The 26553-nt window shown below is 41.1% G+C and overlaps 1 protein-coding gene across 6 annotated transcripts in view; it reads left to right on the plus strand.

Annotated features, from left to right (window-relative positions):
- The window catches only part of NPC1 (NPC intracellular cholesterol transporter 1), a 51771-nt gene that overhangs the window by 15414 nt on the left and 9804 nt on the right, over nt 1–26553 (plus strand). For 3 of the 6 annotated variants that reach the window (XM_087438972.1, XM_087438970.1, XM_087438971.1), the window contains exons 4-16: nt 630–805; nt 7471–7638; nt 8213–8489; nt 10258–10331; nt 11142–11512; nt 12701–12927; nt 15500–15600; nt 17759–17861; nt 22755–22944; nt 23391–23573; nt 24328–24442; nt 26187–26314; nt 26412–26552. In XM_087438972.1, coding sequence (XP_087295098.1) covers nt 630–805; nt 7471–7638; nt 8213–8489; nt 10258–10331; nt 11142–11512; nt 12701–12927; nt 15500–15600; nt 17759–17861; nt 22755–22944; nt 23391–23573; nt 24328–24442; nt 26187–26314; nt 26412–26552 — 2254 coding nt within the window. Of the gene's footprint in view, nt 1–613; nt 806–7470; nt 7639–8212; nt 8490–10257; nt 10332–11141; nt 11513–12700; nt 12928–15499; nt 15601–17758; nt 17862–22754; nt 22945–23390; nt 23574–24327; nt 24443–26186; nt 26315–26411; nt 26553 lie in introns of all 6 variants that reach the window. The other 3 variants (XM_004421045.3, XM_087438973.1, XM_087438974.1) reach the window with 3 other exon arrangements.

Here is a 26553-nt window from a genome sequence, read left to right on the forward strand (position 1 = left end):
TAACAGTGAACCAAAGAGGGGAGAGAATTCCTTTGCCATGTAACTATTCAACATTTGGAGCTTAAACTTTGAACCTGAAGGACAGCAGGCAGCTTGTGGTTCTCATGAGAACCTGTGTGCTTCTGAAATGTGTGCAGCCAGAGAACACCTGCTGTTCTTTTTATCTTCTCAAGTCACAGGGAAGTCCTCTTATGTTTAGAGAGGCCCTAGGGATTATCTGGGCCTTGGAAAAGAGCCCTTCAGTAGGTTAGAAGGTGAAAATTCTTATGTGTGAATCTCATTTTTTCTTCTTAATCAGAATTGTCGTCATGATGCTCCTAAGTCTCTTTAGCTTCAAGACAAAGAAAACATGTCTGTAAATTATAAAGTGCAGAATTCAGAGAAGCAATTTTCTTTTTTTGAAATTATATCTGGGTAACATAAATGTAGTAATTGGGCAGTTTTTAAAGAGGTGTCTTCATTTTAACATGAGGTTTTGGGTTTAGACTTGCTGGGTTTAATATGTCCTTGTGGTAATTTACTTGTTGCTTTACAATAAATTTTAAATATTCTTTGTCTATTTTAAATCACCTTTATGCTGGCCCTGTTATCTGTGAGATCATACAAAATGTAGTTTACTTTTTCTTTAGATGTCCATCCTGTTTTTATAACCTAATGAACCTGTTTTGCGAGCTGACATGTAGCGCTCGACAAAGTCAGTTTCTGAACGTTACAGCAACTGAAGATTATGTTGATCCTTATAAAAACCAGACGAAAACAAATGTAGTAGAATTACAGTACTATGTTGGAGAGAGTTTTGCCAATGGTAAGTAAACTTTTAGTTATTCCTCTTCTACAGTTGGTATCAGGGCAGTGGATCAAATTGTTTTGTTGTTGTTGTCCTGTCAACTGTGTGAAAATGACAATTATTAGTTCCATTGGCCATGAAATTTGAGTTGTCGCTTTGCTTGTACCCTAGGACTCGAGGTACAACCTATTACACAATCTGCTTAAAGTATTTGCTTTAACTACTTCCTAACTATAAGTTCCCATATGGAAATTTTTAGTACAGTTGTCCCCCCTTATCCTCAGCAGATATGTTCCAAGACCCCCACTGGATGCCTGAAACCACAGATAGTACTGAACCCTATATATACTATGTTTTTTCCTATACATACATAGCTATGATAAAGTTTAATTTATAAATTAGATACAGTAAGAGATTAACAACTAATAATACAATAGAACAATTATAGCTATACAGTAATAAAAGTTATGTGAATGTGGTCTTTCTCTCTCAGAATATCTTATTGTATTGTACTCACCCTTCTTCTTGTGGTGATGTGAGATAATATAATGTCTGTGTGATGAGATGAAGTGAGGTGAATGACTAGGCATTGTGACGTAGTGAATTTTCTATATAATATTTTCAGACCACGGTTGACTGCTGGTAAGTGAAACCGCAGAAAGCAAAACCTTGGTTAGTGAAACCATAGATAACGGGGACTACTATATGTGCAAGTTTATTTCTGTATATTTTAGAAACCATTGGAACTTTGGTTCTAGTGGACATGAATTGTGTAACTTCATGAATTACTGCAAGACTGAGGAGAGGGGGTGGAAGGTAGAGCTAGTTGGCAGAGGAGAGGAGATTTTGACTATGAAGAAGCAGATCACCATAAGGGAAAGTAAGCAGGTATAACAAATAGGAGAAAGGGAACTCCAACAACTAGAAATCATAGAATAATCTGGAAAATACCATATAATGTTTGTTGAAAATTATTGAAATGAAAGAATTCTGAAAGAATAGAACACTAGGGAAAAAGAACAGATTAGAAATAGAACAAACTGGATCTATTAATGAGAAATCATCATTTTTTTTAAAAAATAATTTTTATTTATTTATTTTTCCCCCAAAGCCCCAGTAGATAGTTGTGTGTCATAGTTGCACATCCTTCCAGTTGCTGCATGTGGGATGCAGCCTAAGCATGGCCGGAGAAGCAGTATGTCGGTGCTTGCCCGGGATCCGAACCCAGGCCGCCAGCAGCGGAGCGCGCGCACTCAACCGCCAAGCCACTGGGCCGGCCCCTGAAATCATCATTTAAATGGACTAAAAGATGAACAGTAGATTAGACAAAGCTGACTAAAGAATATTCCCAAGAACAATCTAAAATAAGAGAAAAAGAATTTAACAAAGTTGTTGACTATAAGAGCAACATACAAATTTAATTTTAATGATCAATTAAAAATGTAACAAAAAATTTTTAATAGAAAAAAGATCCCATTTACAAAAGCAACAAAAAGTAAGGTTCCTAGGATTAAATATGCCAAAAGATATGACATAAAAGGCAACGTGACTGAATGGGGAGAAATTGTTCTGGAAACAGAACTGTGCATGTGGACAGTTGATATATAGCAGGTGTGTTGTTGCAGATTGTTAAGGGAAAAGGTGGGCTAGTTGATAAATGGAGGAGAAAAATTATTATATTCATCTAATTTTTATTTTTGCATATCATACTAAAAATGTATAGAGTAAAAATCCTAATTTTGGAAATATTTAGAAGTACATAAAGAAGATCTTTATGACTTAAATGTAAGGAAGGGTTCTAGACAATAGAGGAAAGGCAGAAACCATAAGTGAAAAGGTTTATAAATATAAATGATTAGTATCTAGAGAAATCAGTGAAATGCAGATTAGCAGTAAGCTACCATTTCACACATCAGATTGCCACACATTTAAAAAGTTGTCAGTTCCAAATACTGGTGAGGGTGTGGAGCAGTAGGATTGCTAAGATACTGCCCACTGATAACCATAATGTGGTGCAAGTGTTTGAAAACCATTTGAAAAACAATTTTGCAATACCTGGTAAAGTCGAAGATAAATATACCCTCATTCCAGAAATTCCACTTACAGATGCCTGCCTTGCCTTAGAGAAACTCTTAATGCATGTAAACAGGGAGACCATTTAAGAACATTCATTGTAGCATTTTTGTGATCATGAAAAATTGGAGATGTCAAGAGAATGAGACGACAAGCACAGACTGGGAGAAAATACTTGCAGAAAGACATCTCATAAATGAGTATTACCCAAAATATGTGAAGAACTCTTAACGATAAGAAACCAAACAACCCAATTAAAAATGCACAAAAGACTTGAACAGACACCTCACTAAAGAAGGAATATGGATGGTAAATAAGCATATGAAAAGGTGCTTAACATTATATGTCATTAGGGAATTCCAAATTGAACAACGAGATACCACTACATACATATTAGAATGACCAAAATCGAAAAAGCTGACACCACCAAGTACTGGTGAGGATGTGGAGCCACAGGAACTCTTATTCATTTCTGGTGGGAATGCGCAATGGTACAGCCACTTGGGAAGACAGTTTGGCAATTTCGTAGAAAACTAAAAAGTACTCTTACCAAGCGATCCATCAATCATCCTCCTTGGTATTTAGCCCAAAGAATTGAAAACATCCACAGAAACCTACACGTGGATGTTTATATTATCTTTATTCATAATTGCCAAAACTTGGAAGCAACCAAAATGTCCTTCAGTAGGTGAATGGATAAACTGTGCTACATCCAGACAATGAACTATTATTCAGCACTAAAAATAAGGAACCTTAATAAATGAAAGAAACCAATCTGAAAAGGCTAAGTACTCTATGATTTCTACCATAAGACATTCTGGAAAAGGCAAAACTATGAAGACAGTAAAAAGATCAGTGGTTGCCAGGGGTTGGGGGGCGAGAGGAATGAATAGGAGGAACACGGGATTTTTAGGGCAGTGACACTATTGTTTGGTACTATAATGGTGGATACATGTCATACATTTGCCAAAACTCATAGAATGTACAACATCTCAAGTGAACCTTAGAGTAAACCATGGACTCTGGGTGATGATGATGTGTCAGTGTATGTTCATTGACTGTAACAAGTGTAGCACTCTGCTGCTGTTGATCGTGTGGAGGTTGTGCTTGTGTGGAGGCAGGGGTTATGTGGGAACTTGCTACTTTCTACTCAGTTCTACTGTGAACTTAACACTGCTCTAAAAAATAAAATCCATTAAAAAAATTTTTTTTAAATTAGAGACACTAAATGCTAATTAAGAGGAGAATAGATAACTATATTGGAGCATAGTCATAGTCTATAATGGAATACTTAAAACTGTTAATGTATGAATTAGAGTTATGTCGGTCACATGAATGATTCTTAAAAAATATTGACTGAAAACAAATACAGAATATATGTAGTAATGTTTATATTAAACAGTACATATTTATGGATATAGTATATCATAAAAGTACACCAACATGCGTGGGAAAGATAAACATCAAATTCCAGATTGTGGTTACCTTAAAGAAGGGGGGATGCTCATAGGGAGGGGTAGTCATGGGGCTCAACTGTATCCTATAGTGTATTATTTTTTTAAATATTGAGGCTAATGTTGTAAAATAGTAAGATTGATTTAGCTAGATTGTGAGTAAATGAGAATTGTATTCTCCATATTTTCTGAATGCTTGAAATATTTAATAAAAAAAAAAAACCCTGAAAACCAAATGGTGAGTTGGAAGATATGAGGGAATTACCCAGGAAACAGCATAGAGGTATAAAGATCTGGAAATCATTAAAGAAGTGACATATGGGATAAAGTGAGGAGCTCCAGAAAAAGAAAAGAGAGAGAGCTGCGGAGAGACAATAAGCAAAAGGATAATGGCTAAGGACTTTCCAGAATGGATGAGAGATGAATCCTCCGACTTAGGAAAAGATAATGAATCCATAAGCCAGATAAATTAAAAAGAAATGAAATATACAAAATCAATTGTATTTCTGTACACTTGCAATGGACCATCTGAAAATGAAATTAAAAAAACATTTCAATTTACAATAGTATCGAAAAGAATAAAATACTTAGGGATAAGTTTAACAAAAGAAGTGTAAAACTTATACTCTAAAAACTACAGAACATTATTAAAAGAAATTGAAGAGGATCTTAATAAATGGAAAGACACTCCATGTTTATGGATCAGAAGACTTAATATGGTTAAGATGGCTGTACTCCCCAAATTGATCTACAGATTCAAGGCAAGGCCTATCAGAATCCCAACTGACTTCTTGGTAGAAATTGACAGACTGATTCTAAAATTCACTTGGAATTGCAGGGGACCCAGAACAGTCAAAACAATCCTCAAAAAGAAGAACAAAGTAGGACTCACACTCCCAATTTCAAAGTTTACTACCAACCAATGGAAATCAAGACTGTATGGTACTGGAATAAGGATAGACATATAGAACCATGAGGTAGAATTGAAAATGAACCCACATATCTATGGTCATCTGATTTTTTGACAAGGATGCCAAAAATCAGTGAGGAAAGAAGAATCTTTTTAGCAAATGGTACTTGAACAACTGGATAGCTACACGCAAGAGAATGAAGTTGGACCCTAACCTCACAACATATACAAAAGTTAACTTAAAGTGGATCAAAGACCTAAATGTAAGAGCCAAAATGAGAAAACTCTTAGAAGAAAACATAAGGATAAATCTTCATGACCTCAGATTTTGCGATGGGTTCTTAGATAAGACACCAAAAACATGAGCGGCAAAAGAAAAAAATAGATGTGTTGGACTTGCTCATAATAAAAAACTGTACTTCAAAGGACATCATCAAGAAAAGGCAAGAATATTTGTAAATCATGTATTTAATAAAGGACTTGTATCTAGAATATATAAAGAATGCTTACAACTCAATATTAAATAGATAGCCCAATTAAAAATGGGCAAAGGATCTGAATAGACATTTTTCTAAGGAAGTGATAGAAATGGCCAATAAGCACATGAAAAGATTCTTCAAATCATTAGTCATCAGAGAAATGCAAATCAAAACCACAGTGAAATGCCACTTCACATCTACTAGGATATCTAGAATCAAAAAGTTGGATAACAAGTGTTGGCAGGGATGTGGAGAAATCATTGGAACCTTCATACCCTGCTGGTGGGAATGAAAAATGATGCCGTCACTTGGGAAAACAGTCTGGCAGTTCCTGAAACAGTTAAATATAAAGTTACCATATGACCCAGCAATTCTGCTCACAAGAGGAGAAAAAACGTATGCCCACACAAAACCTGTACACAAGTATTTATAGCAGCATTATTCATAATAGCCAAAAGGTAGAAACAACCTAGTTATCCGTGAAGTGGTATATAGATAAACAAAAGGTGGTATATCCATACGATGGAATATTATTCAGCTGTAAAAAAGAATGAAGTACAGGTACGTGCTACAACATGGGTGGACCTTGAAAACATCATGCTAAGTGAAAGAAGTCACAAAAGACTATGTATTATATGATTCCATTTATATGAAATGTCCAAAATAGGCAACTATAGAAACAGAAGTAAATTAGTGGTTGCTTGGGGGTTGGGGAGATAAGGGAGCATTAGCTAAAGGGTATAGGATTTCTTTTTTTAAGGAAATTGTGCTGATGCTTACACTTACCTGTGAATACACTAAAATACGTTAAATTGTAACTTTAAATAGGTGACCTGTATGGTATGTGAATTATATCTCAATAGAGCTGTTAAAAAAAAAAAATCCATACCTAAATATAGCTTAGAAAAACTATAAAACTCCAAAGACAAATATCTTAAAAGCAAGTAGAAAAAAGATACAAGTCACTTCGAAAGAATGACAATTGGAGATTTTCTTACCAGCAGTGATAGAGGCCAGAAGGCAATGGAATAATCACAGTACTAAAGAAAATAACTATCACTCCAGCTAAACTGTCTTCCAAGAGTGAGGGTAAAACACAATGAATTTATAAGTATCTCCTTAAGGTTTGGGGGAAGAGGGTCCTGGAACGTTTCTAACAAGCAGGGAGTGGTAAGTGAGTATTAATGTAGGACCCATTACTGCCACTTCCTTATGTGCAAAATGGCATTGACATTAACCCTTATTTAGTGTGTTGTCTAAATGTGTACTAAACTGAAACCAAAGAAGAGAGTAGTATTAGGTTCATTCACACGTGACTCCTGCCCAAAACCGGTTTTCCCCTTTAAGTTCTGGAATTCTCCAGCTGTGTAGTTTCCTGCCAGAGAACTTTTCTGGAACCAGCTTCATTGACTGAAGAGGCACGAAGGTTTCTCCTTCCTCAGCCTTAGTTTGCTCTTCCGTACAGTGGGGCTAATACTTCTCCAAGGTATTGTGATCTACGTGGGATGACGTAAGCCTTTCCTGTCTGTTTTTCACATTTAAGTTAGTTGGAGTCTGGCCTAGCATATTAACTGCAGGGTGGTAGGCCGGTTTCAGGGGTGATCTCCATTCCTGCCCTTAGTGTTTGCTGTTCTGTGTTCCAGCCCGTGGCTTCTGATTGCAGAGTGTGTGGGTTCCAAGTTCCCATTTGAGAGGGCTTTTGTAAGATCTTGCTGGTGTATTAAGGCAGCGTGGTGTTTCAGCCTTTTCCCCTTATTCCTCTGCCAGCCATGTACAACGCCTGCAGGGATGTGGAGGCCCCCTCAAGTAATGACAAAGCCCTGGGGCTGCTGTGTGGGAAGCAAGCCGAGGCCTGCAATGCCACCAACTGGATCCAGTACATGTTCAATAAGGACAACGGCCAGGCGCCCTTCACTATCACACCCGTGTTTTCAGGTAGGGATAAGGACTCCCAAGTTTGGGGTACTTGTGGTGTTTTTTTTAAAGCCCAGGAACCTTAAACTGCAATAGGAAGGAAAACGCAGGTAACTAGTTCCTGGAGCTTCCCTCCAGTCCTCCAGTGAGAGAGGTAGCTGGAGCGTCTCTCCTGCCCCTGGTTGCCTTAGGGGCTGCGAGCAGGAGCGGAGGAGCAAGAGGAGTTGCCTTCAGGTGGTGCTGCATAATTGAAAGAATAAGCTGGGTTTTGTTTTTGTTTTTTAAATGGTCAAAAAGCATTGCAAAGGCCTTTTCAGGAGCTCTGCAGTAGTGTTAGACTAGCTCCTCAGTGGAGATAAGACACGACTGAAGGTTTACCCTGTAATGTGGTATATTTGAATCTCAGTGACAGACTCTATGCCCACAGTTATTGAGGCAATGTAAAATTTTACAGGACTAAGCAGCAAAACATCATTTGATGATATAGAAACCTCTAGTCCTTTTTATTCTTCCGGTTGTGTTATATTATTTCAGAGCGCTTATCATTGGGTTTAAATATCATTTAATACCAACTTTGTAATTTTTTTTTATTGAGATATTCACAACACAATCCTCCCTGCAGACCTTCCAGCCCATGGGATGGAGCCCATGAACAATGCCACCAAGGGCTGTGATGAGTCTATGGACGAGGTCACGGGGCCGTGCAGTTGCCAGGATTGCTCGGCGGTGTGTGGCCCCAAGCCCCAGCCCCCACCCCTTCCTGCTCCCTGGAGAATCTTGGGCCTGGACGCCATGTATGTCATCATGTGGATCACCTACATGGCCTTTTTGCTGGTGTTTTTTGGAGCATTTTTTGCCCTCTGGTGCTACAGGTAAGCAGTTTTGTTTATCCTCCGGGGCAAGAAGAGCAAGATTACTGCGTGGCACTTCCAGCTTCCACGTGTAGTCCTCGGGGAATGAGAACAGGGAACCAGATGATGCCGCTCCGTGAATGCTTGTGTCCTGTAGCTAGTAAATAGTCAAAGGCCTCTGTGGACATTTCAACATTTGAAGTTGGTTTCATTGATGTGTTCAAAATGATGTGTGATTTAAAGCACCGTGCATTAACCACCCATTCTTTAACGGAGAGTCTTATGAGCTGAATCTGGTACGGATCTATTTAAATGCAAGACTGTAGGCCTTTTAGGTGTTTGCGTCTTGATTTAGGACAGTACAGTTTTTTAAAGTTTTTATTTTGAAATGATTTTAGACTTACCAAAAAGGTGCAAAAATAGTAGGGTTTATGTATGTCCTTTACCCAGCTTCCCCTAGTGTTACAGCTTACATCACCCATAGTATATAATTATCAAAACCATGAAAATAACGTTTGTGTAATATTATTAGCTAAACCACGGACTTTATTCACATTTCATTGGTTTTTCCTCTAATGCCCCTTTTCTGTTTCAGGATCCCAAAGCACATTCACGTTTTGTGTTTTATTGTTCTCCTCCAATCTGGGAAAATTCCTCAGTCTTTCCTTTTCTTTTATGGCCTTGACACTTCTGATGAGTACTGGTCAGTTATTTTGTAGAACGCCCCTCAATTTGGCTTTATCTGATGTTTTTTTATGATTAGACTGAGGTTATGTGTTTTTGACAAGCATAGCACAGAAGTGATGTGTCTTTCTCTTCTATCAGTGTATCATATCAAGGGGCACATGATCTCAATATGTCTGGTTACTGGTGATGTTAACCTTGAGCCCATGGTTGAGATGGTGTCTACTGGGTCTCTCCACTGTAGAGTTACTATTTCTCCCTTTGGAGTTGATAAATCTCTTAGAGGAGGTGCGTTGAGACTAGGCTTATACCTCATTTCTCCTCGAAGTGTCCCCCTCTGATTGTAGCATCCATTAGTGCATCTTGTCTGCAACAGTTATGACTGGCGTGTTTGCCTGATGGTGATTTTGGATTTCTCTCATTCCTTCTATGTTTATTAATTGGACTTTATTCTGTCCAGAAGGGAACGTTATCCCTTCTCCCCAGCTTATTATCTATTCAATTATATTTACATCACCAACTTTTTGTTTAATTCTATGGGCTCTATCCAATACTATCTTTTATTTTGTTGCTCAGATTTTTCCGGTTTTGACCATTGGGAGCACCTTCTTGTTGGCTCCTGTGTTTTAAACATTCCCCTACCTTTCTCAAGCCAATTCTTATTTTCTGGAATCACAAGCTGTTCCAGGCTCATCTTGTATTTTTCTTGGCCCCAGCCCTGGAGTCGACCTCTTCTGCAAGGAGCCTTGGTTCATTTTATTGGAGAATAGTATTTAGAAACCAAGATCTAGGCACTAGGTATGCTCATTGCTACTGCAGTATGGTGTTTACTGTGTTTTTAAAGGACCTAAAAGTTTTAAATATAAATGAGGGCTACAAGGTGAAATTATCCTTTATTATTTTGTTTTTTTAATACCTTCTTAAATTTTCTCCTGAGACTGGTGAGCAGAGGGACACAGAGCAAGGGGACTTAGGGGAAAGGAGGCAACAATTAGGGAGGAAAAAACAGGGTGAGGAAGGCGGCTTGTAATGGGATGATGGGAAAGTCAGAACAGCCTCATTATGCTGAAGTCTATAGCACTACTTATATGCTTTTATTTTTCAGAAAACGATATTTTGTCTCTGAGTACACCTATGCTGATAGCAATATAGCTTTCTCTGTAACTGCCAGTGACAAAGGTAGGCACGATTGTACTTAAATAAAAGGGTTAAGATTATGTTGGCATGAGAGTCCTCCACAAACATTTATGCGCCTGCTCTGGGAGGGGCACTGTGCTAGTAACCAGGACACAGCTGTGATCAAGACAGACAGGGTCCGGGCCGGCTCCGTGGCTTAGCGGTTAAGTGCGCGCGCTCTGATGCTGGCGGCTCGGGTTCGGATCCCGGGAGCGCCCCGAGGCACTGCTTCTCCGTCCAACGCGAGGCCGAGTCCCACGTACAGCAACTAGAAGGATGTGAACCTATGACATACAGCTATCTACTGGGGCTTTGGGGGGAAAAAACTGAATAAATAAAATCTTTAAAAAAAAAAAAAAAAAAAAAAAAAAGACAGACAGGGTCCTTGCCTTTGTGGCACTAACAGTCCAGTCAGGATGGCAGATCAGGACCAAGTAATGAATAATAACACTAGAATAATCTGGGCTGGGATGAGAGCTGTGGAGGTGCTGATGTAGCCGGCTGAGAGTTGGGGGAGCAGGAAGAGTTGATGGGAACTGCTTTGGACCGAGTCCTCCGAGAACTTTGCCTTCCAGAGGCTTGTGTGTGAGCACTGTTCCTCTGTGGGGTGGGAATGGCGGTCATGGGCAGGCAGGAAGAGTGGCTTCCAGAGCAGACAGGCGGCTGAGGGCCGGGCGGGGGGCTCCTGTGCACGTCCCTGGTGTGGGCACGATTCCTGCCACGTGCAGTGGTAGCTGATGCTTTCCCTGTCCCGACTTGCCGGAATGGCTTGACTCTTAACCTCCACCCTCCCTTCCTCTCTTGTTCTTCCAGAGGAGGCGTGCTGCTGTGTCCCGCCCCGTGCGGCGTTCGAGGGCTGTTTGAGGCGGCTCTTCGCACGGTGGGGCTCTTTCTGCATGCGAAACCCCGGCTGTGTCATTTTCTTCTCCCTGGCCTTCATTGCTGCATGTTCCTCAGGCCTGGTGTTCGTCCGGGTCACCACCAATCCAGTGGACCTCTGGTCAGCCCCCAACAGCCAGGCACGCCTGGAGAAAGAGTACTTTGACTCGCACTTTGGGCCTTTCTTCCGCACAGAGCAGCTCATCATCCGGGCCCCCCACACCCACGTACACACTTACCAGCCGTACCCCTCGGGGTCTGACGTGCCCTTTGGACCTCCGCTTGACATAGAGATTTTGCACCAGGTAATCTGCTCTTTGCAGAAATCAATGCCAGGGAACCTGAGGGTTTGCTGGCTTTGACATGTTGACCAGTTCTGCCTGATGAGGGTTTGGGGCTGAATGTAGTGGTATATCTTGAAAATCTTAACGGTAAAAATAAAGGTGCTTTTCACTTAGTTTTCAAGAAAGTGAATGATAGGTGTTTAACTTAATGAAAAATTCACTGTAGACCACTTGTGTATTTGCTTCATATAGTAGGTCTTCTTTCTTGAAATCGAGATGAGAATTTCTTTGTTGAAGCAGAATGTATTTATAGTTCCCCTTAGAAACTTATGCATTTTTTCCCTTGGTAACTGAAAAGTAATACACTAGGACCCAGAGGACTGGAGCCCCTTCTGCTGTCCTGGAGCCTCAGCAGGAGCTGCTGGGTCACTGCTGATCCTCCCTGCAGGAAACACTTATCGTTGCCTGAATGCAGGCCCCCAGCTGCATTTGGTGAGATGTGCATTTGGAGCGAGATCCATCCCGTTCTCTTGCAAAGGCCTTTAAACCTTCCCATTCTCCCTTATCACACTTGCCCTGGAGAACTGTATCTGTGAATAAACTGCATCCCAGTGAACGGTTGCACAATTGCATGGTTTTTCCTTCAAACGTTGCTCTGCCTACAGGAAGTCTGACATCTTGAAAAACATCAGAATGGTTCCAAGACTTTAATAGAATCTATTCTCCACCCAATGACTGTTGCTTTTTCCCAATTTGTTGCAAAAGGTAGTCATTTACCTCCAGAAGCATATTCTCTATTAGGAATATACATAAATAATCATAGTACAGAATATGGCAGCAGGTCACTTATTGGTGAGGGGGAGTGTCAGGAAGACCTGTCTCCCCTCTGTGGCCCTGTTGGTCACTGCTGGAGAAGGGTGGGAGGGGAGATGTTCCTGTGCCCTCCCTGAGGTCGGTCCTGGTAATGATGTCACCCCTCTGTCTCTCTGGATGCCTCTAAGCAGGGTCTCCATCCCAGTTGCCTCTATAAGAGTGGCCTTCTGGGCCATCAGATATTTCACCATAGTGTGCCCTGGTCCTCTCCCCTGTCTTAGGAAGGAGTTTCCCCAAATACCCTTTATCTTCTGACCCCTCAGGACAATAACAGTCAAAATCTGAGAGGAATCGGATGTGTTTCTGGGTTTGTTTATTTGTAAAATCTTCTTTCAGGTTCTTGACTTACAAACAGCCATCGAAAACATTACTGCATCTTATAACAACAGGACTGTGACACTTCAAGACATCTGCTTGGCCCCTCTCTCACCATATAACAAGAACTGCACCATTATGAGTGTGTTAAATTACTTCCAGAACAGCCATTCCACGCTGGACCACAAAATAGGGGACGACTTCTTTGTGTACGCGGATTACCACACGCACTTTCTGTACTGTGTCCGGTATGTGGCAGGACACAGTCATTCGGTCATCCCGCCAATGTCTGAGCAGTTGCTGTTGCTGCCCACTGTTTTAGGTACTAGAGACCCAGCAGTGAGCAAACAGAGCAAGACTTCGCCCTGCAAAGTTTGCATTCCAGTGTGGGGCGGCAGACGGTGAACAAATAGATACGTGCTCAAGTGCCAGGCAGAGCTGAGTGCTGTGGAGAGAATGCAGCTGGGCAAGGAGATGGAGTGCAGTGGGGGTGCGCTGCGTTAGATGAGTGGAGACCCGCCCAAGGGGAAGGAAGGAGGGAGCGTAGGAATATCGGAGTGGAAAGTACTCCAGGTAGACCAACAGCAAGTCCAGAGGCCCTGAGGTGGGAGTGTCCGTGGTGTATAACTGAGGAACAGCAGCAACCACTCAGCCTTGAACCCGTGCCTGGGTTGAGAACACGTAGTTGCATCTACCACACCACCCCCTAATTGTTTTTGAGCTGGTTTCCTAGTACGAAAACAGAAGCCTATAGTGCTTTTTCTTGTCTTTGAAATATAAATATATACCATGATATTGAATCACTTTTAAAATGTGCGGCGTCCCGTCGAGGAGTGGGGGCAGGATTGGTACGCAGTTTAGGTTGGAGGACACTGAAGCTGCTTCCGTGGAGACGCTCTGGGCAGGGTGCGTTTATGATTTGAGTTAGGCACAGAGAAGCTGTGCTTGGTGATCTGAGGTGGTCCTTAGGCTCATCCCCGTAGCGGGAAGAGCAGCCTACACCAGATGGGCCCCTGCAGTCCCTGAACGCCCTGCCCCTTGGCCTGACCTGGCCTGGAAACAGTTCAGCCAGTCCAACAACCACTGTGGCTGTTTCTTCATCACGGGGACAGAGAAGTTATCCCTTGTCAGCTTTGAGGGCGAGGCTCAACTAACCACGTCTCAAGAGCCGAGTGCTCTGACTTCTGATCTCGTTTGGTGACCTTAAGTTCTGTCTGTTTTTGTCACTGGAATGTGACTCTTTAGATGGTTGGACTGTGTTTACTCTAGTTCAAGGAGGTCACCTCTAAAGACTTGAGCTCTACCCATAAGACATTACGTGTGTGACCATATACCCTAAACCAGTGTTCTCCACAGGGTAGGTGGTACAGGGAAGCCACGGGCAATTTGCAAAGAAAATTTAATATTATATGATGGATGTATATACATTTAAAGAAAAATATTTACTTTCTGTTGTTTTACAAAAGTCAGAATTTTGGCAGTGGGGGAGATGCATGCGACTTGTGTTTTATCCAAGGGGAACGAGGTCCAAATAGTTGCGCAAACACTGCTGTAAGTAGCTTCTCTGCTGCGCGGCAGAGATCTGTGTTTGGTGTGTGGTTACACTGTGTGTCTCCAGCTCTCACCTCCCTCCTCACCCTCCAGCTTTTCCTGAGCTTTTTCCCCTGGAGGTCCTGCAGGAATGGCAGACCCAGCGCGTCCAGAACCAAACACAGACCTGCTTCTTTCCCCATAACCCCCTGCATCATGTAATGGCATCAGTGTCTACCAGTCACTCAAACTTGAGGCTGTATCCCTGAATTCTTCCTCATCCTCACCTTCCTCACGTAGTTCTTGTGGATTATGACCTCTGGGTAAGCTCTCAAATCCATGATGTGGCGGCAGAGCCCCGTTTGTGTGGGATAACGGCCTTGGCTTCTGGCTGCAGCCCTGCAGCCTGTTTGACTGGAGCAGGTGACCTCCAGGGCCTGAAACCATCAGCCATTGGCTCTGAAGGGTGGTGGTTCGGTTTATCGTGAGAACCTGCGTTAAGTGCCCAGCCGAGTTCTGGCTTATGATCTGTCCTGAAATGCTGGTTCCCTCTCCACTGGTTGTCTGTCTGTCTTCACTGCACTACCGGTGGTCCCTTGCGTGGGCCATTGCATGAACCTCCTGACTGGTCTCCCTGCCTCCCTTCCTCTCCCACTTGCACACCTCCTTCCACTTTGCCACCTGAGGTATCTTTGTAAAACAGCTCGTGACCCCTTTCCCCCACATCTCTGATTGTTCCTCCGTGTCTACAGGGTAGAGATCCAAACTGCTCAGCATAGCACTGAATCCTTTTGTTCACTGTCCCTCGCCTGTTCCAGCCCCATCCCCTCTCTCAGAAGTTCTCCCCTTCATGGGTACCCCATGCAGGACTTCTTGTCGTCGTCGTTCCTTAAGCCGCCATCCTCTTGCTCTCTCCTCTCTCAAGTACCTGTTCTCTGCCTTTTATCTTCCCCCCAGTTGGAGTCCCATGGAACACCTTCATTTCACCCTCCCTGGGGAATTCTCCCTCGGCCTAGAGACCTGGTTCTGTACAGGTCTCCTCTTTTTGGCAACAGTTTTCCCAATGTATTAATTGTTCCCTCTTCTGTGCACCGTGCACGTGAGATACTCAGTGATTCTGAGCTCCCAAAGGCAAGTGCTGAACTGTGTTACTCACCCAAAGAACCTCAGGGCCCACACTGTGCTTAGAATATAATCAGCCTCATTAACCGTTTGTTGTAAAATGTTTAGGTCTCTGTGATGTCTTGAGGTTTGTTCTAATCCGGAGGTGTTTTCTAAATTTCTTGGCAGGGCTCCTGCCTCTCTGAATGATACAAGTTTGCTCCATGATCCTTGTCTGGGTACGTTTGGTGGACCAGTGTTCCCGTGGCTCGTGTTAGGAGGCTATGATGGTAAGTAAGAGAAGCGTTCATTTTTCCTGCTAGATAAAATAGTTTTGGCTCTGTTGTTAACAGTCAAGTGGTAATTATGAAGATTTCATAAATTGAACAGTCTTATTAATTCTCTTTCTCTTAAATCCCAAATATAATAATTCTCCTTTGGCTTTGGGTTTTGTTCTGGACTTAAAAGAAGTGGATGGTGTTAGCCTTTTTTACGTCACACTTTGGGAAGCTGTCGAAAGCTAAGGACATTTCCCCAGAATAATGCAGTGGTGCACATGCACATTATGTGTTGTTCAGTTTCAGGGAGTTCATGGAATCCTTGAAGCTCATCTGTAGAACCCCTAGGGAGTCTGTGGACCTCAGGTTAAGAGTATCTGTAATGGGAAAGAGATAATAGGTGAGATATGGGGAAAAAGAAAGTTGATGGATTTTTTTCCTTCTAAACCAGTTGATTAAGAATTCAGACACTTTTCTACTGGGAGGAGCAGCTGGTTTGCTCTTTGCTGGTTCCTGTAGCACCTTGGAACAGTGTAGCAGCTACTATGGGGCAATGATTCATGTGACAACTTTGGCATCTGAAGCCTAATTATAGGCAGCTCAACTGGTTTTTACTCCAGCTCAATGAAGAGGCCAAATAGATATGCTCCTCACCCAGTGGGAGGGGAGGAGTTTGGTCTGTATTTAAATTTTACTGTACCTCTTATAATAAAACACCATTTCTGCTTGTTGGGGAAAAGGTTGTGTCACCAACTGACTAGTCACAGCCATCAAAATTAAGCTTGATCTCTACCTTCTTCCTTCTGCCAAAATAAACTCCAGACAGAACAAAGATTTGAAATTTGAGAAGTAAAACTATTAAAGAACTGGGAGAAAATACAGGAGGAATTTTTTAAAATAATTTTAAAATGGAGAAGGCATTTCTAAGCAAGACACAAAACGCAGGAGTCACAAAAGGAAATACTGATGAATTTGACTACATAAGAATTTTAAATTCCTGTGTGGAGAACAAACATCATAAAGTTTAAAAAAAAAAACAAAAAGCTGGAGGAAAAAAGTAGTATATATAACAGACAGCATTTCCTTAAGGATAAAGAGCTCTTATGGAAAAAAGAAAAGGTCAACAACCCAGAAGAAAAGTGGGCAAAGCTATATATGCAAATTAACAAAAGAAGAACTACAAATGGCTTGTAGTTATGCGGGGAAAATGCTCAACCCTTTCTGCCTCACAGGTTGGCAGAGATCTAGGAGTTCGATGAAACCCTGTGGGTGAGAGTACGGGGAACTGCGCTGTTGGGGGAGGTGTCGATTGGTTGCTGGAATGTAAGCTCCAGGGCTGCAGGGGTTTTTCTCTCTTGTTCACTGATGTGTTCACAGCACCTAAATAATGCCTGTCACAGAGTGGGTCTCAGTAAATACTTGGTTGAGTAAAGGAATGAAAAATAGGATAGCCTTGGAGAGCAGTTTGGGAGAATCTATCAAAATTAAAAATGCACATATGGTTTTGAGTCAGTGATTGTACTAGAACCGAATCTACAAATAATGTATTTTACACATTAAAAATAACAAAAAAAAGTGCAAAAATATCCATCAGTTGGAGATGGATTAAATTATACTAGAAAATATAATATAGTAGAGAAAAGAATAAGGAAGCTCTTTCTGTACTAAAACGGAGCATTCTCAAGATACAAATTTAAGAAGAAAATGTGCAGAATAGTATATTACTATCTGTGTAAAAAAGAAGGAAAGGGGAAGAACATGATGTGTTTGCGCGCGCGTGCGTCAAGTAGCTCTAGGAAGCGTCACAGGCAGTCACAGCGTGGGGAGGAGAACCAAGAGGAGGGAACGGGACTGAGCGAGGGGAGAGGCTTCGCTCAACACCTTTCTGCTCTGTTTGGAATTTTTACTGTACACGTGCTATGTAGTTAAAAGAAAAGCTACTGTTCCTGAATGAAAATTGTGCCTACCTCAGATAGAGAATGTTTTATTCATTAACTGAACTGCATGGATGCTATTTCAGTGAACCCCATTTTTGTTCTTAGAGAACAGGGATGTAAGTTTAGAGCCCCAGTGGGAAATCAGTCACCTAGCTCTCCAATGATTTTCCCTGTTATTGATCTAATTTTCTGCACCCTTGTAATCTTTTTGACATCACATTTTTCCTTTCTAGATCAAAACTACAATAATGCCACAGCCCTTGTGATTACCTTTCCTGTCAATAATTACTATAACGAAACAGAGAAGCTCCGGAGGACCCAGGCCTGGGAAAGAGAGTGAGTTGCTCACGGGGTCTAAACAACCTGTCCCTGCGTTGTGGGAAGCTGGGTGCTAACAGACAGCACTTCAATGTCATTCAGCCAAATTAACCAGCGTCGGATCTAAGTTATGTCATGGTTTTCACTTGGTACTAGTGATGCTAAGAAAAGAATCTGTAAATAAATTTACCTGTAAACATTGTTTAAACAGATATCCCTGCACAAGAATGCAAACGTATTTAAGCAGAAATGTTCCTTGCATCATTTTCTAACAGCAAAAACTGGGAGCAACCTGAATGTACTTTAGTAAGTGATAGGTACAGTAGAAAATTATGCAGTCATTAAAGATAGGCCCATAAGTGGTTCAAGATGTATTAAATAAAAACTGCAATCAGCATGTTTAGGTAAATATATGCTATAGGTGCTGTCCATGCCTAGAAAAAATACCAAGCAAATGACTCAAGAAATTGTTAACTGTAATCTCTAGAGAAAGGGAAGAGAGGACTGAGGAGGGCAGGGGACTTCGACTGTTTACTTTATACCCTTCAGTCCTTTTTTTGTTTAAACAGCTTTGTTGCGATATAATTCATATATGATACGTTTCACCCATTTAAAGTGTACAATTCAGTAGCTTTTAGTATATTCACAGATACGTGCAACCATCACCACAGCCAATTATAAAGCGTTTTCTTTACCTCAGGAAGAAACTCCATCTCCTTTAGCTGTCAACCTGTCTCCTTTTGTCTTCCCACCTCCCAGCCCTATGCAACCACTAATTTACTTTCTCTCTCCTTATATTTTCCTGTCCTGGATTTTTATATGAGTGGAATCATATGTGTGGACTTCCTGTGTCTTGCTTCTTTCGCTCAGCATAGTGTTTTCAAGGTTCATCCAAGTTGTGGCGTGTAGCAGTACTTCATTTCTTTTTATGGCTGAGTAATGCTCCATCCTTTGAATATACCACATTTTGTTTATCCATTCATCAATTGATGCGCATATGGGTTGTTTTCTACCTTTTGGCTATTATGAATAATGCTGCTATAGACATTCGTATACCAGTTTTGTGTGAACTTATGTTTTCTTTTCTCTTGGATAGACACCTAGGAGTAGAATTGCGGGGTCATATGGTAACTCTTTGACTGTTAACTCTTGTGACTGGTAACTGCCAGACTGTTTTCTAAAGTGACTGCACCATTTTACATTCCCACAAGCAGAGTATGAAGGTTCTGATTTCTCCACATCCTCTCCAGCACTGGTTGTTATCTGACTTTTTGATTCTAGCTGTCCTAGTTGGTGGGAAGTGGTGTCTCATTGTGATTTTGATTTGCATTTCCCGATGACTAATGATTTCCAGTGTCTTTCATGTGCTTATTGGTCTTTCTGTCACTTCCTTGGAGAAATGTCTATTCCTATTCTTTGCCCATTTTTTTGTAAATAAATATTTGTTAAGGGAGTAATAAATCGCCAACTGTTAATAATCACTGACTAATCCAACTACAGTTTTCTTTCCTCTCAAAGGCATTGGGTGCCAAAAAAGCCTTAAGTTTAACATACTGTTACAGGTTACAGACCCTTATAGTTGTTTTTCTAAAACCTATTCTACCTTTCCTTTTTTTCTTTTTTCTTCCTCTCTTTATTTTTTTTAATTGTGAAATTTTTTTGTTTATCAGTCCCCATATAAGTGCATCCCTCCACCGCTTGTGCCCACTCCTCACCCGCCTAGCCCCTGGTAACGACCAAACAGTTCTATCTGTGCGTGTGTTGGTTTATCTTCCACATATGAGTGAAATCATGTCGTGTTTGTCTTTTTCTTTCTGGCTTATTTCACTTAACATAATACCCTCCAGATCCATCCACGTTGTTGCAAATGGGACGATTTTGTCTTTCTTTATGGCTGAGTAGTATTCCATGGTATATATATACCACATCTTCTTTATCCATTCATCACTCGAGGGATACTTGTGTTGCTTCCGTGTCTTGGCGATACTGAATAATGCTGCGATGAACATAGGGGTGCATAAGCCTGTTTGGATTGTTTATTTCACATTTGTTGGGTAGATGCCCAGTAGTGGGATAGCTGGATCATAAGGCATTTCTATTTTTAAATTTTTGAGGAATCTCCATACTGTTTTCCATGAAGGCTGCACCAAGTTTGCATTCCTACCGGCAGTGGATTAAGGTTCCCATTTTTCCTCAGCCTCTCCAGCATTTGTTGCTTTTTGTCTTGGTGATTATAGCCATTCTGACGGATGTAAGGTGATATCTTAGTGTGGTTTTGATTTGCATTTCCTTGATGACTAGTGATGTTGAGCATCTTTTCATGCGCCTATTGGCCAACTGTATATCGTCTTTAGAGAAGTGTCTGTTCATTTCCTCTGCCCACTTTTTGATTGGGTTGTTTGTTTTTTTGTTATTCAGTTGTGTGAGTCCTTTATATATTATGGAGATTAATCCCTTGTCAGATATACGGTTTGCAAATATTTTTTCCCAGCTGGTGGGTTCCCTATTCATTTTGATCCTGGTTTCATTTGCCTTGTAGAAGCTCTTTAATCTGCTGAAGTCCCACTTGTTTATTTTTTCTTTTTTTCCCTTGTCTGAGTAGACATGAAATTCAAGAAGATTCCTTTATGACTGATGGCAAGTAGTGTACTACCTATATTTTCCTCCAGGAGTTTTATAGTTTCAGGGCTCACCTTCAGGTCTTTGATCCATTTTGAGTTAATTTTTGTGTATGGTGAAAGAAGGTGGTCTACTTTCATTCTTTTGCAAGTGGCTGTCCAGTTTTCCCAGCACCATTTATTGAAGAGACTTTCCTTTCTCCACTGTGTGTCCTAGCTCCTTTGTCAAAGATTAGCTGCCCACAGATATGAGGTTTTATTTCTGGACTTTCGATTCTGTTCCATTGATGTGTGTCTGTTTTTGTACCAGTACCATGCTGTTTTAATTACTATCGCTTTGTAGTATGTTTTGAAGTCAGGGATGGTGATGCCTCTAGTCTTGTTCTTCTTTTTCAGGATTGCTTTAGCTATACGGGGTCTTTTGTTGCCCCATATGAATGCTAGTATTCTTTGTTTTGTTTCTGTCAAGAATGTCCTTGGGATTCTGATTGGGATTGCCTTGAATCTGTAGATTGCTTTAGGTAGTATGGACATTTTAACTATGTTTACTCTTCCAATCCAAGTGCGTGGAATCTTTTTCCATTTCTTTATGTCATCATTGATTTCGCTCAATAATGTCTTATAGTTTTCATTGTATAGGTCTTTCACTTCCTTGGTTAAATTTACTCCTAGATATTTTATTCTTTTTGTTGCAATTGTAAATGGGATTGTCTTCTTGAGTTCTCTTTCTGTTAGTTCGTTGTTGGTATATAGAAATGCAACTGATTTCTGTAAGTTGATTTTGTACCCTGCCACTTGGCTGTAGTTGTTGATTATTTCTAATAGTTTTCCAATGGATTCTTTAGGATTTTCTATATATAAGATCATGTCATCTGCAAACAGCGAGAGTTTCACTTCTTCGTTGCCTATTTGGATTCCTTTTATTCCTTTTTCTTGCCTAATTGCTCTGGCCAGAACCTCCAGTACTGTGTTGAATAAGAGTGGTGAGAGTGGGCACCCTTGTCTTGTCCCTGTTTTCAGAGGGATGGCTTTCAGTTTTTCCCCATTGAGTATGATGTTGCCTTTGCCCATTTTTAACTGGGTTATTTGTATTTTTATTATTAAATTATAGGAATTCTTATGTATTCTACAAGTCCCTTATCAGATACATGATTTCCAAGTATTTGCTCCCATTCTTTGGTTTGTTTTTGCTTTGCTTTCTTGATGGTGTTCACTGAAGCACAAAAGTTTTTAATTTTGATGAAGTCCAGTTTATCTATTTTTTCTTCTGTTGCTCATACTTTTGGTATCCTATCTAAGAAACCATTGCCTAATCCAAGGACATGGAGATTTACACCCATGTGTCCGTCTGAGAGCTTTATAGCTTTAGCTGTCACATTTAGGTCTTTGATCCATTTGAGTTCCTTCTTTTGCATGTGGCTGTCCAGTTGTCCTAGACCATTTATTGAAAAGATTATTCTTTCCCTCATTGGATAGTCTTGCCACCCTTGTTGAAAATTAGGTGACTACGGATACATGGTTTATTTCTGGACTCTTAGTTATGTTCCTTTGATCTGTGTGTCCATCCTTGTGCCAGTACCACACTGTCTTGATTACTGTTGTTTTATAGAAAGAAGGTTTGAAGTCGGGAAGTGTGAGTTCTACTTTGTTCTTCTTGAATGAGAAGGGGCTGTTCTGGGCCCCTTGCAATTCCATATGAATTTTAGAATCAGCTTATCTTTCTACAAGGAAGTCAGCTGGGATTCTGATAGGGATTACATTGAATCTCTAGATCAGCTTAAAATTTTGTTACATGAGTGTAGATCTTTAATATACTTTATTTAGATTTAGGGCCGGCCCCGTGGCTTGGCGGTTGAGTGCACGCACTCCTCTGCTGGCGGCCCGGGTTTGGATCCCAGGCGCGCACCAACGCACCACTTCTCTGGCCATGCTGAGGCCGCGTCCCACATACAGCAACTGGAGGGATGTGCGGCTGTGACATACAACTATCTACTGTGGCTTTGGGGGGAAAAAATAAATAAAATCTTAAAAATATATATATTTTTTAGTAAAAAGAAATAAGGAGAACATGAACCACCTTTTAAACTTGTTCTAAACCTGTTTTAAATGGTAGAAAATTCAGCATTTCTGGCACTTTGTAATCCGGGGGTGTCTCGCCTTCTAGTCTCCAGCAGAGAAGATCCTAATGCAGGTAAAGGTGAGGTCAGTGTGGCTTTTGTGTCAGAAGTTGGGAAGAAGTTACTTAGCTTTCACTAAGTTTTAACTAAAAATATAAAATTTGCTTACTCTTTAGGTTTATTAATTTTGTGAAAAACTACAAGAATCCAAATCTGACCATTTCTTTCATTGCTGAACAAAGTATTGAAGATGAACTAAATCGTGAAAGTTACAGTGATGTCTTCACTGTTGTGATCAGCTATGGCATCATGTTTCTGTATATTTCCATAGCCTTGGGACACATCAAAAGCTGTAGCAGGCTTCTAGTAAGTGGTGTGTGTGTGTTTCTCGTGTGTCTGTGTGTTAGAAATGGCAGTGCACAGCGTTATGTCATCTTTTTGCCTCTACTTAATCATAATTAATTATGTTCAAAACTGCCTTAAATTCTCCCATGTTTTAATTGTATGTAACTTTTTCTATTTCCTGCATCGGTTTTCTTCAGTTCCAATTTTTTAGGTTTATCTTAAACCTAGAATTTATTTCACATAATCCAGTTTTTTCTAATAATGTCCACTCCATCACCTAAGAATGGAAGCTTATAAAAATATGTTGCTAGGGAAGACCTAGAAGATTTTTTTATATCTTCTCTCAAACTGGGAATTGTACTTTTAATTCCAGATTAGCTATACCCAGTAAAGAGGTAAAAATGAGGACCTTTTAGTAGCAGGATAAAGAGTTCTCTGACTATTTGTGTCTCTGTTTCATCTCTCAGGTGGATTCTAAAATCTCCCTTGGCATCGCAGGTATCCTCATTGTTTTGAGCTCCGTGGCGTGCTCATTGGGCATCTTCAGCTACATTGGGATCCCTGTCACCCTCATTGTGATCGAGGTCATCCCATTCCTGGTGCTGGCTGTTGGGGTGGACAACATCTTCATTCTGGTCCAGACCTACCAGGTAGATGTTCATCGTCTCACAGAGCTTGGCGTCTGACCAAGCGCTGGGCCCCATTAATGGCTGTCTGGCCCCATGCAGGGTATTTGTGAGTATGGATAATGAGGAGGCCTTGTTTCCTTTCCTCTGGGTTGCTCATTGGTGCCTGTAACTTGTTCTGGACATTTTGAGACCAAGAAGTTCACCCCTCTCTTTGGTTGGTGGAATAGATATAAAATGAGAATTTGGTTTTAAATATGTTTGCAAATAGGGCTAACATGCTTGTGGAAAATATTTTGGGTACGAGTGCTGTTACAATATTTCTCCATGTAGTGTAGAATGAAAGATTTGTCAGAGGTGCCACTAAAAAGACAGAAGGTCAACATGGCACCCGCTGATGTAGAAAATGATCTCAGTCAATTGGTTCTCATGCAGTCCCCTTGTCCTGTTGCCTTTCCTGTGTGGAGACTCAGTGGCATGTAAGAGTGTCATTTAATGGTCCAGCTGTCTATAGCATGTCTTCTCTGTATTTTCCTGATAACATGATCTAGTCTTTCCTTGAGCTTCTCACCTCTTACCTAGCGCAGGGGTTCAGTAATGCCCTGAATGAATTCACATGAGAAGTTGTAGGTCCTCCACCAAAGTTTTTATACAATAAGTAGAAGCTACTAATCGTTATTCTTTACCATCGAGTTCACACAAGGCAGCAAAGAAGCAAAGAGGTGGCATTGTTATTTAGAAATTTTAATGTTGCATATTTTTTTGTTGTTTTTTTAAGAGAGATGAACGTCTTCAGGGAGAAACCCTGGATCAGCAGCTGGGCAGGGTCCTAGGAGAAGTGGCTCCTAGTATGTTCCTGTCGTCCTTTTCAGAGACTCTTGCATTTTTCTTAGGTAATTACTGTTTGAATTCTTCCAGTCCTACAATTAGCTGAGCCTGGGAATAGAAGAAGGTAGAGATCTGAATATGCCCCTTTGTGTTGCTTCCTGGTTTAAGCTTTATTCCATAATTGGAAAGATTCAGAAAAACTGGTGGCAGTATCTTGGGTATCATTTTGCAAGTGTCTTCTTTCTCACGTTGTTTCAAGACAGTGTTGATGTTGGGGTCCAGGATGACACTTACCTAGAACTCCTCTGCCACTTCCCTTTTTGGCACCCATGGCAAATGTTGATATGTGAAAATGGCATTTTTCCATAGTCACAGAATCCTTCTCAACACAATGCTCTAAGTAGCAACATTCCAAGCAAAGTTCATAGGCATTAGCTGGTAAGACATTTGCCGTTGTTCTCATAGGCAGTATTCCTCGTCTGTACACACCACTTATTGGGGAAGCAGCCTCGTTAATGAGCAGAGGTTCTTGACTCTTACCTCAATACGAGGAGCCAGAATAAGCTGGGACAAAAACCAGCACTTTTACATTTCTTTTGACTAAAGAAATCACTGACTAGCCTTACTAGCGGGGCTATCTGCCCCCATCTCTGGGGTGTAGTAAAAGTAGTAGGAGAAAACTGAATACATCCTCTGAAGAGGAGTCTGAATTAGAATCACTCAGGGAGTCTAGAGAAGACATACAATCCACGAGTCACAGATGGAAATGCCTACATGGGCCACCAGATTATCTTACACAGGGCCATTGTAGGATCATCGAAGGTGGCGGTCTTTCAACACAGATGCTGTTAGCATATTATTCTTCCTTTCCACAAAGTGATGTGCTTTGAAACCTGTGGCCCTTTTACTTCCTTTTGGTGAATACAAGTACAAAAAAAGTTATTTCCTCTTTTTACCTCTCTTTTAAGAAAACCACCACAACCGCGATGATAATAGCAGCTGACACAGTGCCTCGAGGTTGGAGTGACTCTGGGGAGACAGTAGGAGCAGTGGGGATTGTGGCACCTGGAGTGCGCAGGTGTAAAAGAGGCACTTATGTGTTGGTGGCCAAGTGCTGTTAGATCCGATCTTTTATTTTTTCAGTCAAAGCTGTGAATCTAGATTTTGTGTGTGATCTCATTGTTAAATATTGACTACTTATTTTAAAAATGTTTTTTAATCCTGAAATGGATTGATACAGTGTGGGCCAAACAGGACATATCTGGCCTGTGGGCTGCCAATTGGCAGTTTCTGAGTCTTAACCTAGTGCTTCTGACTCAGAGCATCCTCACTTGAGTATAACTAAACTGGAAGACGAATATTGTTGACAAAATAGCAGATGGAAAATACTGTCCCTCTCTTAGATGAAGCATAGGAGGTACTGTAAGAAATGGCCTGTATTAATGATTCTCTAAGTTAAATGTGCACAGACTTGCCTGGAGAGCCTATTAAATGCAGTAGAATCGAGATTGAATGCCCCTTGTTTTGATTACTCAGAATGGGGCGGGGCTCAGGAACCTACATTTGTGACTCCCCAAGTGGTTCTGGTGTTGACACCATTTTGCAAAACGCTGGGCTTACAGATTCTTTTCCACATCTAGCGTGGCGTCCACGGACTTTTGCAGCATACCTTTGTGGGGGGGTGGTGAGGGTCTTCTCATGAGTTTGGCCTGTTCTGGCTCCTTGTGTTCATATGTACACAGGAGTGTAAGACTCTCGTAGTCTTCTGCTGTGAGTAGAAGTGACGTGGCAGCTTTTCTGTCCCTGCAGGAGCATTGTCAGTGATGCCAGCCGTGCACACTTTCTCTCTGTTTGCGGGACTGGCAGTCTTCATTGACTTCCTTCTTCAGATTACCTGTTTTGTGAGTCTCTTGGGGCTAGACATTAAGCGTCAAGAGGTGAGTTGTTATCAGGATTACAATCTATTTAATTTGGGTCTAGAATCTAGATGAAGCAGCTGGAGGATGTGACCTTTGTTCCTCTTTATCCCTTCAGAGAAACCGGCTGGACATCCTTTGCTGTGTCAGAGGCTCTGAAGATGGAACCGGCGTCCAGGCCTCTGAAAGCTGCTTGTTTTGGTTCTTCAAAAACTCCTATTCTCCACTTCTGCTTAAGGACTGGATGCGACCAATTGTGG

This window comes from Ceratotherium simum, chromosome 14 (genome assembly GCF_057802395.1).
Source record: "Ceratotherium simum simum isolate JZ-2026a chromosome 14, ASM5780239v1, whole genome shotgun sequence".
NCBI classification, from domain to species: Eukaryota; Metazoa; Chordata; class Mammalia; order Perissodactyla; family Rhinocerotidae; genus Ceratotherium; species Ceratotherium simum.